The sequence below is a fragment of the Piliocolobus tephrosceles genome, chromosome 14, assembly GCF_002776525.5.
Source record: "Piliocolobus tephrosceles isolate RC106 chromosome 14, ASM277652v3, whole genome shotgun sequence".
In the NCBI taxonomy this organism is placed as follows: Eukaryota; Metazoa; Chordata; class Mammalia; order Primates; family Cercopithecidae; genus Piliocolobus; species Piliocolobus tephrosceles.
In genome coordinates this window covers 7,049,360-7,069,189 of record NC_045447.1, presented here as the reverse complement: position 1 = coordinate 7,069,189, position 19,830 = coordinate 7,049,360, and the positions used below count along the sequence as shown (strand labels likewise).

The following is a 19,830-nucleotide window of genomic DNA, read 5'->3' as shown; positions in this document are numbered from 1 at the left end:
ACAGGCGCCCGCCACCACACCGGGCTGATTTTTGTATTTTTAGTAGAGACGGGTTTTTGTCATGTTGGCCAGGCTGGTCTCAAACCCCTGACCTCAAGTGATCCACCCACCTTGGCTTCCCAGAGTACTGAGATGACAGGTGTGAGCTACCACACCTGGCCAAATCTCCATTTTTCCATACAAAGTAAGTAGGGCTCAGAGGGGCTGAGTGTCGTGCTAAAGCTCACATTAACGGCCTTGAACCTGTGGTCTGCCTTCAGAGCCCACGGCCACTCCGGGACCTCCGGAGCCCCCACCCATGCTTACACAAGAAAGCGCCATTTATAAGATGGTATCCATTCAAGGCTGGGGCCTCACACGACCCCTCATCAGTTGCTGGCCGAGGGCAGGGCACGGGGCCCCTGTCCAGACACACTGTCCTGCCTGTCCACAGGAAGACAGCTTTGCAGGCTCAAGTTAAGGGTCAACCTAAACATTAATTGCCCTTGACACAGGGCTACTGCCTTTCTGGGTGGCACGGCCTCCATCCTCACAAAAGAGAACCTGTTCGCCAAAAAGCCAAGCTGCCCCCAATTCCTAGCTCTACCTCCAAGCCCACCACCCTCCAGGCAGGGCACTGGCAGGGGTACTTGTGGGTGCAAGGCTGAGACCACAGGGCTGCTCTCGCCGGAGCTGGTGCTGTGAACACAGGCAGCTGGAAGGAGCAGGCCTCCAAGGCTGGTTCCCTCCTCCCATTTCCCAGGTCCTGAGCACCAGGATCCCAGCCTCAGCCCATCCTCCTGCCCCCCAAATAGGTTCACCCCTGTAGCCAGCACCGCTGAGCCACCCACCCCAAAGTGAATCGCCACTTCAGAAACATCCAGGACCTAGCCAAGCCTACTTTAAAATTACATTTTATTTCTCTTTATGAATATTTGGTTTTTGTTTTTTATAAAAAAAAAAAAAACAGGTTCATTTTACATCTTCTTCAAGAGTCTTGTGCCTCCTGGTAAGTGCATTGGTTTGTTTCACAGTACTCTCCACGACCAAGGACGGTTCTTATTGCTGGAAGGAGTGAGTGGATGTCCACGCCAGGGCGGGGCTGGGGGACATAAGAGGAATCGGGGCCCCGGCAGGAAGCCTGGGGCCTGTGCTCCAACATGAGCAAGGAGGCTGAGGGGGGCAGAATGGGGCTTAGCTGAGTGTCAGGACAGACCTGCAGCCTCTCCAGGGTCTTCCCAGCCCTTCTTCAGTGAGGAAGGAAGGGTGGAAAGAAGGGGCACAGGTGAAGGTGGGTCAGGGGGCAAGGTGGGCCGGGGGCCGGGCATGCAGTGGGAGGGGTGCTGGCTCCTGTCTCGAGTGTTTGCTCACACTCAAGAAATGTGGATTTGGGGGTCCTTCACCCCCCAGCAGCTCAGGAAGCCCCTTTCCATTCTGCTCTCCAGCCCCACTTCCGGGAAGAACCCGGCAGCCTAAGACCCGCTTCCTGAACCCCCAGGGTCCTGTCCCTGCTTTAGTGCAACAAAAGACCTGAGTGGAGAAGTCTCCAGTGAATGAAGGCCGAGACCCAGCCCCGTCCCCACCCGTCCTCAGACGTGCAGCTGGGACCCGCTGTTCCCCTAAGGTTACTGCCTTTCTGGGTGGCACGGCCTCCATCCTCACAAAAGAGAACCTGCAGTTTCTGTGGGGAGGTCCTGGCCCCCACCAGGGGCCCCCTGAGCACCGTGCCAGCCGGCAGCTCCAGCCCAGCATGTCCCAGGACAGCCTCCTGGCACGAGCTGGGCCTGGAGACAGACGGGAGAGGCTGAACGGTCATTAAGCACCCCTTGAATAAACGCAACAGCCCGTGGACAAAGGAGCGGGGCAGGGACCTCGGTGCCCACACCGTCCCACGCTGTCACGGAGACTCCTACAAGTGGCTCATCTGCAGCAGAAATGGATTATTTTTCTAAATGGACGGTTTTCTGTGCTTGATAATTATTAGGCTGAGTGTGGGCCCTGGGCGGGTAGCTGTGTGTTTGGCAAGCTGGAAGGAACATGGCTTCAGTGGGATGTCCCCTAATAGCCCCTGCAAGTGGCCACAAGGCAGACACTGCCCAGAACCCTGGCACAATGGGTCAGGACTCAGTAAGCCCTGAGGCTCCAGTAACCTGGGACCGAGGGAGGGCAGGTCCCAGGGATGGGCTTCCAGACGTCTGTCCTCACCTGTCACTCTCCACTGTGCCAGCCCAGCCTCCAGAGTGGCTCTGACCCCTCTCTACCATGAGCCCACCCAGCCCTCCCAGCCCTTGGCCTGGATTCACTTCTTTGAGGACAGGAAGCAGGGGCTCGGTCGACTGCCTCCCAAGACTTCCCTAGAGCTCAGGCGCCTTCTACCGCCATCAGTGTGGCACCCAGAGCCTGACTGCACCATCCCGCTGCCCCAAAGGCCTGGGAGGGGCGCCCCTGAGAACGAGCCCTGTCTTGGCCCTTTTACAGTACACCAGGGGCCAGCCAGCCACAGGGGCCGGGGCCCACCTGATTCAAGTCTTAAAATGCCCTGCAAGAAGGGATGTGATTGCCTTCCTTACCTTTGAGACTAACACTGAGGCTGTGTGTCGGCGGGCCGGGTTGCTGGCCCCCAGGCATTTGGGACCAGTGTGGATGGAGAAGGAAAAAAACCACACACCTGGAGGAAGGGCCAGGGACTCAACTGGGGGTGGGTCCTGAGGACTGAGGGTGAAAATTCCCTGGGCTCACAGGAGCCTCCCTCCCTCCTCCTAGAGCTGCCCAAGGGAAGTTAAGGCTGCTGGGAAGACACGGGAGAAGAGGCCAGGCCGCTGGCAGAGCCACCCCCTGGCCAGAGCTCACAGCCCCTCTCCGCAGGGGCCGGGATGAGACCTGGGGGTGGAGGGAGAGAAGGGGCTGTTCAGGCGGAATCTGCCTGTGGTTTTGTTTCTGCCAAAAAGAAAGAGTGAGCAGCTGGTTTCAGGTCTCAACGCCCATCCTCACCCTTCTCCCAAGACAACCGGGAAGAAGGGCTCAAGAGACCCTCACAGGCGACCCCACCCATCCCTCCACCTCTGGCAGAAGAGGAAAAGTCCAGTAGAAAAGAGATCCTGCTTTCTTTCTCCAATTGGTTTTCTTCCTTTAAATTCAGCTTAAGGCAAAAGTTTGGCAAAGCAAGTCTACATAAGGCCGCATGACAGAGGGCAGGGGGACCCGGGGGGAAGGCCGGCCAGCGCCACAAATCGGCAGCAGTGCGGATCTGTCTCTTTGATCGGGGCCGGAGCTTCCCTCCTAATCGGCTCCTCCTCCTCCTGCCCCTGAACCCCCATAAGAGGAGTTTTTAAAAAACGGAAAAAGCAGTGTTTCGGGGAATCTGTTACAGGTGCGTGACTGAAGCTGTGAGCAAAAGGAGAGGCAAGGAGACCAGAGGTGACCCTGAGGGCGCACGTGGGGTCTGTCTGTCCCGCTTAGGTCTCCCCCCTCCCTGAAAGGAAGCAGGTGCCGAGCGCCGGGGAGGCCTTCCCGGGGGGCCTCAGCACAGTGAGATCCGCCCGCTGGAGAGGGTAGAACGGTTGTATCTTGCTGAATGACTGAAGAGTGAGTCTGAGTTTTGTTTTCAGCGGTATTATTATTTGCGAAACCTAGCGGGTGGCCCTGGCTGTCACCGGTGCTTGGGCGGGATCACCACCAGCGGCTGCCCGTACTTGGGCCGCCACATGAGGACCTGGGCATCGTTGGCATTGGGCTTGACCAGGGCGCTGGGCGGGATGGGCTCGTTCTTGCTTAGGATTTTGGGCTGGTCCTGGGCGATGGGCTCCCGCAGCCGGGCGCGCTGGCCCAGGGGCCGGTTGGGGTTCACCTCGATGCTGAGCTGCATGCGCCAGTGGAGCGTCTGCAGGATGATCATGTCGTTGGTGGAGGTGTTAGTGGCCACCAGCCAGGTGGTGAAGCTCTGGTCCCGGTAGATGTTGGTGAGCTTGGCCACGTTGCTCTCGCTGACGGGCACGGCCCATGTGACGCTGGGGTAAAAGTTGTCGTTCATGCTGATGATGAACTTGGAATCTCTCTTGGTGGGACCCACGATGGTGCAGGTCTCCGTGGTGTTGCCGTACCAGGGGTAGTTCACCCCGTCAGAGTCGCTGATGGCTTGGATCTTGCCCTCCTGGAGGTCGGGGAGCTCCCAGCTGGACCTGAGGACAAGGAAGGCCAGTTCACTCACTCAGTCGCTCAAGGAGGGCTTTTCTGTGTCTCCCTGGTAGGCCAGGGGCTGTCCTGGGCCCTGAGGATGGAACGGACCCAGCAGACCACCCCGTCCCCTTTGACATTCTGGGGGCAGGGGGTCAGACAATAGCTGGGAGTGTCACTGTCATCACTACTGCTATTCTAATCATAACCCTCGGACAGAAAAAGGTGGCCGGCCTGGCCCAAGTTGCTTTCGGGACATACAGATTCCACACTCCCACGTGGCCGTGGATACGGAGCCCATCCCAGGCTGTAGGGGCCCCTTAATTTAACATTACAGGCTCACAGACAATCTTCTCCATGCAACCCCACCCTGCAGATACAGAAAGCAAAGAGGTGGGCTGGGAGTGGAGACTGAGGCTACCTTTTCCTAAGGACATTTGGCCAAGTGGTGGAGCCTGGGACCCGGGCGCCCGTTTCCACCAAGGAACCTGTAACAGGGAAGCTCAGGACAGCCTGTGCCCACTGTGCCTTCTGCTCACCTACGTGCACAGCGGGTACTCCCAGGAACAAGCTACTGTTAAAAATGCACTCCTGGCCAGGCGCGGTGGCTCACGCCTGTAATGCCAGCACTTTAAGAGGCTGAGGCAGGTGGATCACTTAAGGTTAGGAGTTCAAGACCAGCCTGGCCAACATGGTGAAACCTCCTCTCTACTAAAAATACAAAAATTCACTTTGGGAGGCCAAGGCGGGTGGATCATGAGGTCAGAAGTTTGAGAACAGCCTGGCCAAAATGGTGAAACCCTGTCTCTACTAAAAAAAAATACAAAAAATTAATCAGGCATGGTGGCACATGCCTGTAATCCCAACTACTCAGGAGGCTGAGGCAGGAGAATCGCTTGAACCCAGGAGGCGGAGGTTGCAGTGAGCCGAGATCGTGCCACTGCACTCCAGCCTGGGCAATAAGAGCAAGACTCCATCTCAAAAAAAAAAAAAAAAGAGAAAGAAAAGAGTTCTGAAGATGGATGGTGGTAAAGGCTGCAAAACAACTTGAATGGACCTAATGCCACTGAGCTGTGCACTTATGAATGATTAAAATGGTCTATTTTTGTCAGACATGGTGGATCACTTGAGGTCAGGAGTTTGAGACCAGCCTGGCTAACACGGTGAAACCCCGTCTCTACTAAAAATACAAAAATTAGCTGGGCGTGGTGGCGGGCACCTGTAATCCCAGCTACTCAAGAGGCTGAGGCAGGAGAATCGCTTGAACCTGGGAGGCGGAGGTTGCAGTGAGCTGAGATCGTGCCACTGCACTCCAGCCTGGGTGACAGAGCCAGACCCTGTCTTTAAAAAATAATAAAAATAAAATAAAATGGTAAATTTTATAAAATGTTACATAGGCTTTACCATAATTTAAAAAATGCATTCCCCTACTTACACATCATATAATGTTAGCAGTTAGCAAAATTGGGGCCGCTACAGGAGGAATGATTAGGAACATGATTTTGCCACTTTTCCTGTTCATCTCATTGAAAAGCTCACTCATTAGAGTAACACCTGCTTAATGGGCATCTCCTGCCCAGCCCCTGAGCACCCCAGACTCAGGGAACCTGGAGGAAGCTCAGACAACCTCACTATCTGGAAGTACCCAGTAATTCCAAAGATCTGGGGAGGTCCACAGCAGCAGGCAGGATGACAACGGGGTGAGCCTGCTCATTCATTCCCCGGCATGGATGAAGAAGCGGGTCAGAGTCTCTTTGCCTACTGGCGGCCTGGTCTCCTATTTCAGAAGAAAACTCCTGCTCTGTGCTCACCCAGTGCTTACACTTGTTTGGAACAGATTCCCGTTTTTTTGGTTTTTCAGGGCAGAAAGCAAACTTGCATAAGGAACCCTGCTTGGGCCTTGCCCCCTTTCATTTGCAAAGGGCTGAAGGCCTGGTTTGGGGGAGGGGCTGGGCAGCAGAACAGCCCTCCTCTTCCTGACCCCAGCCTTGCGGTTTCCTTTCCTTTCTGCAGTCCTGAAACTCCCAGGCTCTGGCTCAGACACAGACAGGTGAGGAGCCTCCCGGACTGGCAGACAGCACTGCGTCATGCGGGGCACGGCTCAGGGCCAGGGCCGGGGCCAAATCGTCACCAGGCTGCAGGGATCCCCCCACCTGGCGGGTGCTAGGGGTACGGGAGATGTGTAGCTCAGGGGCACCTGCGGCAGCCCAGGGTCTACTGTTAGCCCCAGCTGCTCGCACTGTGGTCCAGTCACAGACGCGCGGAGCCTTCACCGTCTCATCAGCAGCCCACGGACAATCCGCTGACATCTGCCTGCCAGGTTTTTGTGATGATGAAATGTATTGATACTCACTGCCTGGTGCAACCAACAGCAGTCAGTGGACGCTTCTGGAGACACTCTGAGCATGGCATGAACAGTTAGAGGTGTGCCTCTCCCAGACCAGGTAGCCCTGATTTGACCTGAAGCCCTATTTTGACCTGAAGCCTTTTCTGACCTTTTATTATTATTATTATTATTTGAGACGGAGTCTCACTCTGTCTGTCAGGCTGGAGCGCAGTGGTGAGATCTCTGCTCACTGGACCCTCGGCCTCCCAGGTTCAAGTGATTCTTCTGCCTCAGCCTCCTGAGTAGGTAGGACCACAGGCACCCACCACCATCCCCAGCTAATTTTATATTTTTAGTAGAGACGGGGTTTCACCATGTTGGCCAGGCTGGTCTCAAGCTCCTGACCTCAGGTGATCTGCCTGCCTTGGCCTCCCAAAGTGTCTGGGATTACAGGCGTGAGCCACCGCCCCAGCCAAATTATTTTTATATGAACTTGTTTCTCTTCTCTGTAAAATTTCTATTCAGTTTTTTAATGCTTTTTGCCCACCGTTCTTTTGATTACAGATTTTGTTGGTATTTTTCTTCTGTTTCTTCTTGGTACTTACTGGGGATTTAAACATTCTAATTCTGTTCTCTTAGTAGTTGTCCTTGCAATTTTCCCATTATTTTTGACTTAAAAGTCTAAAGTTAAGCAATATCTTAACCACCTTTCTCCTTTTTTTTGAGACAGAGTTTCACTCTTGCTGCCCGGGCTGGAGTGCAGTGGCATGATCTCAGCTCACTGCAACCTCTGCCTCCCGGGTTCAAGCAATTCTCCTGCCTCAGCTTCCCAAGTAGCTGAGATTACAGGCATGTGCCACCATGCCCGACTAATTATTTAGTGGAGATGGGGTTTCACCATGTAAGGTTGGTCTCGAGCTCCTGACATCAGGTAACCCACCCAACTCAGCCTCCCACAGTGCTGTGATCACAGGCGTGAGCCACCATGCCCGGCCTAATTTTTATATATTTTTTAGCAGAGATGGAGTTTCACCATGTTGGCCAGGCTGGTCTTAAACCCCTGACCTCAGGTGATTGCCCACCTTGGCCTCCCAAAGTGCTGGGATTACAGGCGTGAGCCACCACGCCTGGCTGTAAACAACCTGAGATTTTCAATGCAGTGACAGCAGAGCCTTGAACCATGCTCGGAGCCCTTCTGAGTGCAGGCCCCGGGCAGCTGTCCAGTCTAGGAGCCCAGCAGGCCATTCACCTCCATGGCTGTGGGCAGAGGCAGGCAGGGCCACCTGTCACAATCCCATCCGCCCAGTGACCCCAAAGGACAGCAGGTAAGTCCAGGCTGGAACCCAGGCGTCAGAATGCTTCCTGGGCTGAAGTGGCTTCCTCAGCCTCCCACAGTGTCCCTGTCTTGAGTCCCATCGTCACCCACCCAACAAACATCTGCAGGGCACCTGCTTGGCACCACACGCCATGAAGCCCTGAGAGGGGTGGACAGAGCTACTGGCCTGGCTAGCAATGGGGAGGCCTGTGTTTCCGGGACACAGCGCCATCCCGGACTCTCCCTTGCCCCTCCAGGCTGTGCCCCTTCTCCTCCTCTGCCTCCACCCTGGCCTTACCCTTCCCTGGTCTCCCAGCCTCCTGCAATCTGTTCCCCTCCCAGAAGCAGCCCGAGGGATCTTCTAAAAACACAAATCCAATGGCACGGCTCCAACCCTGTTAAACCGGCCATGACTCCCCTATGCCCTTAAAACCGACACAATTGAAGACTAGAGCCCCACGTGCATGCACACAGGCACGTGTACACACACGTGCGTGTACACACACGTCCTCCCTGGGCTCCAGGGCCCCAGCCATTCTCAGCTGCTGCAGTGGGCCATGCTCCTCCCTTTCACGGCCTTCTACTGGGAGCAGCGTCATCCTCGTCCTCATCTTCATCCTCCTCCTCCTCCACCCCCTTTTCCTCCTCCTCCTCTCCCCTCTTACTCCTCCTCTCCTCGCTCATAGCTGCTCATTACTCAGCTCTGCAGCCACCATCCCAAAGAAGCCTGCCTGGACCCTCCACATGGGCCAGGTCCCTCCCGGTATTCAACGCCACTGGATCTCATCCCACTGCCCTGTGGCCTGTTCATGACGGTGATTAAATACTGATGCACTCATTTGCTGCCAGTCTCTTTCCCAGACAGACCACGAGACCGTGAGGGCAGGGCCAGGCCTGCCTCACCCATCACCACATATCTGGGATGTATCACAGCACCTGGCCCAGCTTCAGGCACCATCAGTGTCTGTGGCTAGGATCAATGGCTGTCAGTGCATGCTGGGTCTCCCCCAAAGCCCATAGGGCATCTCTGTGAGGAGTCCTGAGCCCCTAAAGTTGCTCTGAGCTTCTGCTTATCCTGCAGGGCTGCAGCTGCAAGAGCCTCTTGCTGGACGGTCTCCTTAGCAAGTGCTGACAACAGGTACCACTCCCTGAGCACACGGGCTGTGCCGGGCACCACACCTCCCTGCGGCTGGGGCTGTGGGGTGCATTTCACGGAGGAGACTTAAGGCAGTTAGAGGCCAGGTCCGAGGTCACACAGCTGGGAAGTCACTGGGCCAAGGTCCCCAGTCTGACCCAGCTCTTACCCCACCAGCCTCTAATGGAACCTAAGTGATCCTCCCACCTCAGCCTCCCAAGCTGCTGAGATGAGCCACCGTGCCTGACCTAATCAGCTTTTAAAAGAATCAACTATGGGAGTCTGAGGCTGGAGGGTGGGTATCGCTTGAACCCAGGAGGTCAAGACCAGCCAGGGCAGCAAAGCAAGAGACTCGTCTGTACAAAAAACTTAAAAATTAGCCAGACGTGGCCGGGCGCAGTGGCTCAAGCCTGTAATCCCAGCACTTTGGGAGGCTGAGACGGGTGGATCACGAGGTCAGGAGATCGAGACCATCCTGGCTAACACGGTGAAACCCTGTCTCTACTAAAAATATAAAAACTAGCCGGGCGAGGTGGCGGGCGCCTGTAGTCCCAGCTACTCGGGAGGCTGAGGCAGGAGAATGGCCTAAACCCGGGAGGCGGAGCTTGCAGTGAGCTGAGATCCGGCCACTGCACTCCAGTCCGGGCGACAGAGCGAGACTCCGCCTCAAAAAAAAAAAAAATTAGCCAGACGTGGTGGTGCGTCCCTATACTCCCAGCTACTCGGGAAGCTAAGGTGGGAGGATTGCTGGAGCCCAGGAGGTCAAGGCTGCAGTGAACTAGGATTGCCCCACAGCACTCCAGCCTGGACAACAGAGTAAGACCCTGTCACTAAAAGAAAGAAAAGTCAACGAAATTTAGAAACACCTTTGAAATAGCAGGTTGGATATGCTATATATACAGATATACAGATATATGTTCTAATAGGCATTAAATATGTTGTATTAAAATAAAATTTAGCCTTAACCTTAAATGATTGACTCAAATATTATTCCACCTCCTACAAGCGGCTCACATTGGGCACCTTAAGAAACACCTTTGGCCAGGCGCAGTGGCTCAAGCCTGTAATCCCAGCACTTTGGGAGCCCGAGACAGGCGGATCACGAGGTCAGGAGATCGAGACCATCCTGGCTAACCCGGTGAAATCCCGTCTCTACTAAAAAATACAAAAAAACTAGCTGGGCGTGGTGGCGGGCGCCTGTAGTCCCAGCTACTCAGGAGGCGGAGGCAGGAGAATGGCATAAACCCGGGAGGCGGAGCTTGCAGTGAGCTGAGATCTGGCCACTGCACTCCAGCCTGGGTGACAGAGCGAGACTCCGTCTCAAAAAAAAAAAAAAAAGAAAGAAACACCTTTACAGATAAAGACTTGAGGCTCCAGGGCTAGGGCCTGCCCATGCCACATAGTCTCCTGCTCAGCCCTGGTTTCAGCCCCTCACATGGGCCAGGCAGGAAGTTAGGAATTATTTTACCTACCCCCCAATGGTATGGATTCTATAATCTGATAAAATTTGCAGAAAGTACTCATTCTGTAAAAGCTTTAAAATTTTTCAGAAATGATGGCCCAAGAGCCCCCATTCCACACTGGACAGGCATCCCGGCTTCCTGACTTCCCCCCGTGCTGCTGCCCCCCTGGGCTGTCGCCACCACCACGAGGCCACCAGGCCGTGCTCTCCCAGTCTCCCCAACACCTGTTCACCAGGTGAGGGAAGGGCTGGAGGTCTCGCCTCCCACAGGGCCTGCCCACAGGATTCCCCCACCACAACAAACTCCATTCCTTCTGGGACCCACACACCTCCCTGCCAACCCCACCCCTCTTAACCCAGGCACCGCAGTGGATCACTGGGATTTAACACGAGGAGGAAAGACCAACAGAGCCTGTTTAATTTTTGTTATAGGCCGGGCGCGGTGGCTCAAGCCTGTAATCCCAGCACTTTGGGAGGCCGAGACGGGCAGATCACGAGGTCAGGAGATCGAGACCATCCTGGCTAACACGGTAAAACCCCGTCTCTACTAAAAAATACAAAAAAAAAAAAGAAACTAGCCGGGCGAGGTGGCAGGCACCTGTAGTCCCAGCTACTCGGGAGGCTGAGGCAGGAGAATGGTGTAAACTCGTGAGGCGGAGCTTGCAGTGAGCTGAGATCCGGCCACTGCACTCCAGCCCGGGCGACAGACCGAGACCCCGTTTCAAAAAGAGAAAAAAAAAATTTAGTTATAAAAGAAGTGCTTTTAGGCCGGGCGCGGTGGCTCACGCCTGTAATTCCAGAACTATAGAAGCCAGAGGAGGGCGGATTGCTTGAGGTCAGGAGTTCAAGACCAGCCTGACCAACATGGTGAAACCCCGTCTCTACTAAAAATACAAAAATTAGCTGAGGACAGTAGCGCCCGCCTGTAATCTCAGCTACTCAGGAGGTTGAGGCAGGAGAATCGCTTGAACCCAGGAGGCGGAGGTTGCAATGAGCCGAGATGGCACCACTGCACTCCAGCCTGGGCAACAAGAGTGAAACTGCGTTGCAGGAAAAAAAAAAAAAAAAGCTTATCAAGTGAAAACTGAAACCTACCTCCCCCTGCGCCCCTCCCGGTGTGCCCCGTGTTGTACTCCGGTAAACATCCTTTGGGACCTTGCTCTCTGCATACACACAGAACATGTTCCCAACTTCAGTATTTTCTTTTTAACAAAAATGGGTTACTACCCTACATATTGTTTGATAACTTTAAACAAAAATGTAACAACAATGTACCATTTCCCCATGTGGGAGTATCCATAGCTCTACCTTGTCTTCAGGGCCTGGGGCCCTGCCTCAGAGTCTGCACTGCAGACCATAATTTCACTCCCTCTTGAGGGACCCTTGAGTTGTTCCTGGTTTTTTGCTATTAGGAGCCGTGCTGGAGTTAACATCCTTACTTGTGCATTGTTTTTTTTTTTTTTTTTTTAAGACAGTCTCGCTCTGTTGCCCAGGCTAGAGTGCAGTGGCGTGATCTCGGCTCACTGTAACCTCCACCTCCTGGGTTCAAGCAATTCTTGCACCTCAGCCTTCTGAGTAGCTGGGATTACAGGCATGCACCACCACACCCCACTAAGTTTTGTATTTTTAGTAGAGAAAGGGTTTTGCCATGTTGGTCAGGCTGGTCTCGAACTCCTGACCTCAGATGATTCGCCTGCCTCAGCCTCCCAAAATGCTGGGATTATAGGCGTGAGCCGCCGCACCCGGCCCATGTGCATCTTTATGTGCTGCTTCCCCGGTTCACGCGATCATTAACTCACTTGTTCAGTAGATTATTTTTTTGGACGCCTCCAATATGCAGGCCCTGAGCTAGGGGCACAAAGTTTCTGTCAGAGGCTCTAAAAGTACAGGCTGGGCACCGTGGCTCACGTCTGTCATCTCAGGACTTTAGGAGGCTGAGGCAGGTGGATCGCTTGAGGTCAGGAATTCGAGACTAGCCTGGTCAGCATGGTGAAACCCCGTCTCTACTAAAAATATGAAAAAAAAGAGAAAAAAGCCGGGTGTGGTGGCAGGCACCTGTGATCCCAGCTACTCGGAAGGCAGAGACAAGAGAATCGCTTGAACCCGGGAGGTGGAGGTTGCAGTGAGCCAAGATCATGCCACGGCACTCCAGCCTGGGCGACAAGAGTGAAACTCCATCTCAAATAATGTACAGCCACCGAGCTAAAGGGCTTGCACGTGTGGACGGTAACAGGCACAGCCAGGCTTACCCTTCGGCATCCTCGCCTGCCGCAAGTGTCCTCCCACAAACAACAGGTGAAGACACTCCCCTCCCCCGAATACTGGGCACCACTGATCTTTTTCATTGCACCCAACTCTGATCAGCAAAACAAAGGATGTCAGTATGTAACTTGTCATTTCCCTGATTACTACGGCTGTTGAGTGGCGCCTCGCACGTCTCCGATGTTTGTTTCCAGTGCTTGGACGGTGGATGAGGGCTGCAGCGATCCCTTGGCCGGGGCTGGTCCTGGGGGAGCTCTCTTTAGGCTGGGTCATCCCCCTTACTTCCTCCCACCCCAAAGCCTTGAACCGAGGACTTCCCTCTCCCACCCACCCCGCCCTTGCCTCCGCCAGGGCCCAGCAGATGGGGGAGGCCGCCTTCCGGTTACAGAGAGGAAGCCTCCTCCTCAATTGTTCTTTGCACAACTGACGCTCAGGCCCCGGCTTCAGGAAGAGGCCACGTGGTCAGCAGGGACATTCCTCCATGGCCTGTCCCCAGATCTGCTGGCACTGAGCAAGACTGCTCGGGCAACCAGCTTCAGGTCTTAGAAGCTGTGACCACATCATAAAACGAGGCCTTCCTAAGTTCCTGGGGAGGACGTTGGGAGATGGCAGGTGGGAAGGCGCCCGAGGTAGCCATTCTCAGGGTCATCCCAGCAGGGCTGGGTGGCACCCAGCAGTCCCTCTACCCCTGCCCTGTCCCTTCTCACCAGTCTTTTTTTTTTTTTTTTTTTTTTGAGATGGGGTCTCACTCTGTAGCCCCGGCTGCAGTGCAGTGGTGCGATCACAGCTCACTTGCAGCTCTGACGTCCCCGGGCTCAGGTGAACCTCCCACCTCAGCCTCTCAAGTAGCTGTGACTAGAAGCATGCGCCACCGTGTCTGGCTAATTTTTTTGTATTTTTTGTAGGCACAGGGTTTCACTGTATTGTCCAGGCTGGCTACTGGCCTCTCTTTTTTTTTTTTTTTTTTCTTTTTGAGATGAAGTCTCACTCTGTCGCCCAGGCTGGAGTGCAGTGGTGCGATCTCGGCTCACTGCAAGCTCTGCCTCCCAGGTTTGCGCCGTTCTCCTGCCTCAGCCTCCCGAGTAGTTGGGACTACAGGCACCCACCACCACGCCCGGCTAATTTTTTGTATTTTTAGTAGAGACGGGGTTTCACCATGTTAGCCAGGATGGTCTCAATCTCCTGACCTCGTGATTCGCCAGCCTCGGCCTCCCAAAGTGCTGGGATTACAGGTGTGAGCCACCACGCCCGGCCCCGCTGGCCTTTCGTAACACAGTGACAGCATTCATGCTATAGACAGGTATCTGAAACCCAGGAGAAGGGATGATGTAACAACAGCAACAAGACAGCCACCTTTCCGCTGACTCTGACAGGCACCGCATAATGAATAAGACATTGTTAGTATCATGATTCATAGCTGTGGTATTGACGGCTACCGTATATTGAGTGCCTGGTATATGTGAGGTGCTGGGTTAAGCTCTTATCATCACAACCCTATGAGGGCGAACTCATATTCCCATTTCACAGACAGGAACAGTGAGGCTTGGAAAGGTTAAGAGGCTGGCCCAAGGGTTGGGAGCTGGGGTTCACACCTTGCTACACACGGGCATGGAGCAGTGTCCCCATCAACCCAAAGAAACCCTTTCCATCTGAGCTGTTCCCCCTCCTCCCTACCCAGTCTGCCATTTGGCAGAATCCAGAGCCATAAACTGCCCCTGGCCTTGGCCTTGGCCATGGACGTGGCTGTGGGCCAGGTTCCCAGGGGGCCCCAGAGAAGGGCAAACCAGGGACAACGTGGAACTTCTCCCACACAGGCGAGAAATTGTGACTTGTCACTTAGAAGACTCTGTGCCAGCTGACAGGTGGCAGTTGAGGAATTGCGGGGGGGGGGGGGGGGGGGGCGGGTGTCTCCAACAGTTGGGGGGGGGGGGGGGTTGGCTTTTAAAGCGATGTGCGTTGGACCCAAAGCCATACAGAATCCTCTCATGCTGGCACAGAGAAACTCACTCTTTTCCAGCTCTGTCTGTAAAAGTCAGGGTATTATTGAGATGGTGTGGTTTTTTTGTTGTTGTTTTTTGTTTTTTTTTTTAATTGTTCCATTTCAAATATTTCAAACCCAGAATGTCATTCTAAAAAGTGATCCTCCTGGTTTAGGGATTAATTTTAAGCAGGGATAACGTTTGGGGGTATGATGGATTTCGGTTAAGTATCTGGAATTAACATTTTGGATACAAGTCCATTTGGAAAGAATGAAAGCCCTAACCTAGCTCTCGTTACCTGGCTGTCCCCCCTTCCCCGGGCCACTAAAGCACAGGGCCTGGGTTTCATTTTAAGGATGTGAATTGTCTGGGTCAAGTCCAGCGGTCCTCCACTAGGTGTGCTTTCATAGCCCCTCCTGGGGACATCGGGCCCTCCCTGGGGACATTACTGACTGTCACAGCTTGCGGGGATGTGCTCGTGGCACGCAGTGGGTAGAGGCCAGGGATGCTGCCCAGCCCCCTACCCATGCACAGGACACCCCCCACCAGCACAAAGAATTACCTGACCCTGGGCCAGGCAGAGCAGAGGGACAATTCTGGGCTGGTTGGGGTTCCTGGTCACCCCAACCACTGTTCCCTTTCCTTCATGCCACAAGACTTAAAAACTCGGAAAATGGAAGGCCTGCGGCAGGGGAGACAGGAAGGGGGTTTTAAATCCCACCTAAGGCTCACGCCTGTAATCCCAGCCCTTTGAGAGCTGAGGCAGGCAGATCAACTGAGGTCAGGAGTTCGAGACCATCCTGGCCAACATGGTGAAACCCCATCTCTACTAAAAATACAAAAATTAGCTGGGCATGATGGTGTGTGCCTGTAATCCCAGCTACTCTGGAGGCTGGGGCAAGAGAATCACTTGAACCCGGGAGGCAGAGGTTGCAGTGAGCCAAGATTGGCACCATTGCACTCCAGCCTGGGGGACAAGAATAAGACTGTCTCAAAAAATAAATAAATAAATAAAAATTAAAATTAAAAAAAAAATAACTAAATCCCACCTAAATGCTTCTATTTCCATTCAGCAAGGAGCTAAAGCAAAGAGACATCCTGGCCTTCTCCACGAGCCCTTCAAGGGTGCAGGTTGAATCCAGGACTCTATTCTTTGGCCACTCAGCCCATTAGGATGATTCTGTTGATTATTAATAAGCACTCGGCAGCCTCTTCCTCTATGTCTCGGCTACAGGACGGTCACCCATACTGGCCTCTCACTGAATCCTCACAGCAGCCTACGGGAAGTTCTCACCCCCATGGACAGACACGGAATGGAAGCCCAGGGGCTGCCTGGCCAAGGCCTTAGGAGCCAGGACACATGGACCCTTCTGCCCAACTGCTCCAAGCCGCCCCTCCCAGGGAGCCTCCAACTCCATCCTGTCCCTGGGGCTGGTCCCTGTGTATCCCAACTGGGATTACACAGCCAGTGCACCCAGGGAGAATGAGCTGGGTGGGACACAGAGGCTCCCTGCAGCGAAAGAGGAGTCCCGAGAGAGAGAGGGAGCAGAGAGAAACGTCAGGGGCAGAGGGATGGCAAGGAAAACGGTCTGGAGCCACTTTAAAACACAAGCTCTTCATGCCTTACACTGCTTTAAAGTTTTAAACTCAGGAAGTGGGCCCTATGTGACAGACAAAGACTCAGCCTGGGGAGAAGATTCACTACACAGTGTGGCTGACATCTGTCCTAATTCTGTAGTTTTAGCCACTCACGTCTGATAGAATAACAGTAACAAGGACAACACCGCTAAGGACGATCCCCATCCCATTACTGCCTGCAGTAAGTATTCACCACGAGCTTGGCGCGGGGCTGACTGCATGGCAAATTTGGTTGGCTTGAGTGATTCTCACAAGAACTCATGGGGAAGGGGTTATTGCCAGCCCCATTTCGCAGATGTGTACACTGAGGCTCAGAGCAGTAAAGGGACTTGCCTAGGGTCACATCCTGGAGAGTGGCAGAGCCTGGCCCCCCGCCCATATCTGCCTAAGAAGGCATGAGGCTCTTCCAACCAGGAAGTGAGGACTGGGACGGGGAGGGCAAGGCTGCCTCAGTTCCCAGTCTCAGGCCTGGCTCCAGCCACATCACCCTCACCTACTCAGGGTCACCAGATGGAGAATAAGTCTTAGCCAAGACATCGGAAGCCCGTGTGCACGGAAGGGGAAGCTGAGGCTTGGAGTCTGTACCTTGGGTCAGGCCCGTGGCCTCTCCACCACACGTTGCACCAACCTCATTAGAATACAGTCCCGACTAGTGCTCAAGTCTTTCCAAGTTCAGAAGACGACACTGGCTTCCCAACCCCTTCTAGGGAATCAACTAGGCTTAGCCCAAAACCCTGAGGAAGACTTTTGTTTCTACAACTGTCCCGGATGCCTTCAAAGCCCGAGGAGGTTTCTGGGCTTAAGGGTTCTCAGAAAAGGTCCTCACTGCATAACTAAGAATCATGTTTCCCTGCTTAGAATAGAAAGGCAGCCCCCGGCCTGAACTGGATTACTAGCTGCTCTTGAGACGCAAAGGGCTTGGCACAGATACCGGGCTGGTGGAGACGGCCGGTGAGAGCCTCTGCATGTGCCCCCCATGCACCTCTTTGGGATGGTCACAGTCACGCGCTGGATTTAAGGGTTACTGTGATCCTCATGTTTCCTTTAGAACTTTGCAGTCATTAAGTAGAGAAGCCACCAGACTTGGTGTCCCGCCAGCCTCCACCCCTCTCATTTACAGGTGGCCCACGAGGTTCTTAAATCTGTGATAAGTTCCAACTCCTGGGGAAATTCTCCTCTTTTCCCCACTTGCAAAACGGGGAAGTGAAGCTGCACAGGGTAGACGCTGAGAGGGGCTCTGGGAGTGTCTGCGGCCAGTCACGGGGCCGCATGGGTGAGCTGCCCACCAGGACCTGCCTAGCCCTCCTCATGCTCAGAAACAGCTATTTTCACCACCACTGTCTTAGGGTGAACCTTCACGTGAAGTCACTCTCCCAACTCTGCCTAAATGCAGCTCTTTCCACCCTGGGGACGGCCTTCTCTGGGGTCAGGAAGCAGGCCAGGAAAGGAGCCCCAGGGCCCCAGGGTCCTCACCGGGACCCCCAATACCCTAGGCACACTCTGGAGACGGGGCTTCACAGCTGCAGGAGAGGCTCCTCTTTGCTGTTGCTGCTAGGGCCTCGCCGGGGAACACTGGACTTGTCTGCATAAAGTGGTCTTCTGCCTTGAAAGCGCTACACTGTGAAGAAATTAGGCTTCTAAAACTAACTGTGCTCTCAAACACAGTGCCGTTTGGAACAGCGAAGCACTCCCCCAGGTCCTCGCACGCACTTGTATAAGCCAGAGAGATAATTGAGGCCCAATCGCAAAGCCCTGAACACACGGGTCTGGGAGTTGCAGAGTGCCCGAGTGTCCGCCATGGGCCCCCACAGGGCCAGAGGCCTGGAGGGCAGCCCTCCAGCCTCTCTGGTGACCCCTGATGGCACTAACACTCCTCAGGCGGACGGCACGCTTGCTCTGCCAGGAAACACTGGGAGTAATGTTCCTCTGCTTTCTCGGCATCTTGCAAGGAAGGAGACGGGAACCCCGGGGAAACAGTGGCAGAGTAGGGTGCAGGACTGTGACTCCAATCTAGATCCACAGGGAAACTCTTCAGGGAGCTACCGGGCCAAGGAGGCCACCTGCATACCTGCCTAAAGCTTCTCTCTGGCCTGGGTCCTGTCTCCATGGTATCTCCACCTTCCCCCCTATCAGCTGCCCCTCACCAGGCCTCCAAGCTCGGCCATCCCTAGCAGTTCCCAGAGCTGGCTCTGGGCCGTACTCACATGCCCTGCTCGCCGTACTGGTTGTAGAACTCCATGTGGCTGCACGCCTGGATCCAGCCAACTATCCAAGTCTCCTTCTTGGGGATAGGAGGCATGACTACCTGGGCCGAGGCCCGGAAGTGGGGTGTCCGGTAGCGGAGCACCACGCTGGAGGACTCATCGATGCTGGTGGGGACGGGGTCGATGGAGGCTTTCACATCAATCACCGTGATCCCTTCCCGGAAGACTCTGGCTTTACCTCCGATGCTCTGAATACAGCCCATGGCACACAGGAGCGCTCTGATCTCCAGGGAAGGCCAGCAGTCACAGAGAAAACCAGGCATTGAAAGGACTGAGGCTGCAGGACCCAGTGCAGATGGCGCTGCTCTCCAATCTCAACTCTCAAGACCGATATCCATAGGATAGAAAAGTCACTGAGTAGAGGGGGGTCGCATATATCACTACCTCGGCCTGTTTATAAATAAGGATTCTGCCGCATTTCACGAGCCCTGGGCTCGCTCTTCTTCTCCTCGCAGTGGACAAAAATCACCGATATTCTTTGGGTTAAAAAAAGAAAAGTTTGTAGTTTAATGAATAATTATGTCGTTCTGACATCCGGCCCTTCTGTGCCTCATACGCGGGGACGGCAGCTCACAGACTCTCCCTCAAGTCTTCGGAGGAAGCAGGCGAGCGCCGGCAGACTCATAAATAAGGAAGGCTCCGTCCCCGTGCGGTCGCGCCACCCTCGCTGCAGAAGACTGACTTCCTGCCCTTCGGCCTTCCGCACGCGCTCCCTCCGGGCCCCGCACCCGCACCCGCCCGGCGCGGCCGAATCAATTGCAGAGCAGTTTCTGTCCGCCGGCCGATGTCCCGGCGCCCTCGGGGCAAGCGCCGACCCGCGGCTTCCAGGAGGCGAGCTCAGGGCTCCGGCTGCTCGCCGGTGTCTGGGGAGCGCGGCGCGGGCCCCGTCGGCGCCCACTCGTGGGCGCCGGCCGGACGTCCCCACGCGGGTACGCCGCGTCCCTTCGCCGCTGTGGCTGCCGGCCGCCGCGCAGGGTCCCGGGGCTGCGCTCCGGCCGCCGCTGCCTGCTTCGCCACGGCCGCCGAGGACCTGGTGGGAGGTGGAAGGGACAGCGCGTCAAGGCCCGCCTCAAAGTTAAGCCGAACTTTGCTGCGGGGGGCGCGCGGGGGCGGCGACGCGTTCGCGCTGGGCGCGGGCTGCAGAGCTGACGGCGCAGCTCTGGGCGGTCTCCCCGGAGGCGGCGGCCCCCGCCCCCTGCGCCCGCCCCGTCAGTGGCGGCCGCACGACCGCGCGCACCAGCGAATAATAGCCGCCCGTGACATCTCCGCTGATATCGTCCCTCCCGGGGGCGGGGTG

At 55.1% G+C, this 19,830-nt stretch overlaps 1 protein-coding gene across 1 annotated transcript; it reads right to left on the bottom strand.

Annotated features, from left to right (window-relative positions):
• Window positions 1-877: 877 nt before the first annotated feature.
• On the bottom strand, window positions 878-19,609 carry FAM78A (family with sequence similarity 78 member A). Its single transcript, XM_023216928.2, has 2 exons — window positions 18,474-19,609; window positions 878-4,157 (listed from the first exon to the last, which is right to left on the bottom strand). Exons 1-2 carry the CDS (start codon window positions 18,794-18,796, stop codon window positions 3,629-3,631), a joined length of 852 nt encoding a protein of 283 aa, XP_023072696.1. The 5' UTR covers window positions 18,797-19,609; the 3' UTR covers window positions 878-3,628.
• Between the last annotated feature and the right edge of the window lie 221 nt (window positions 19,610-19,830).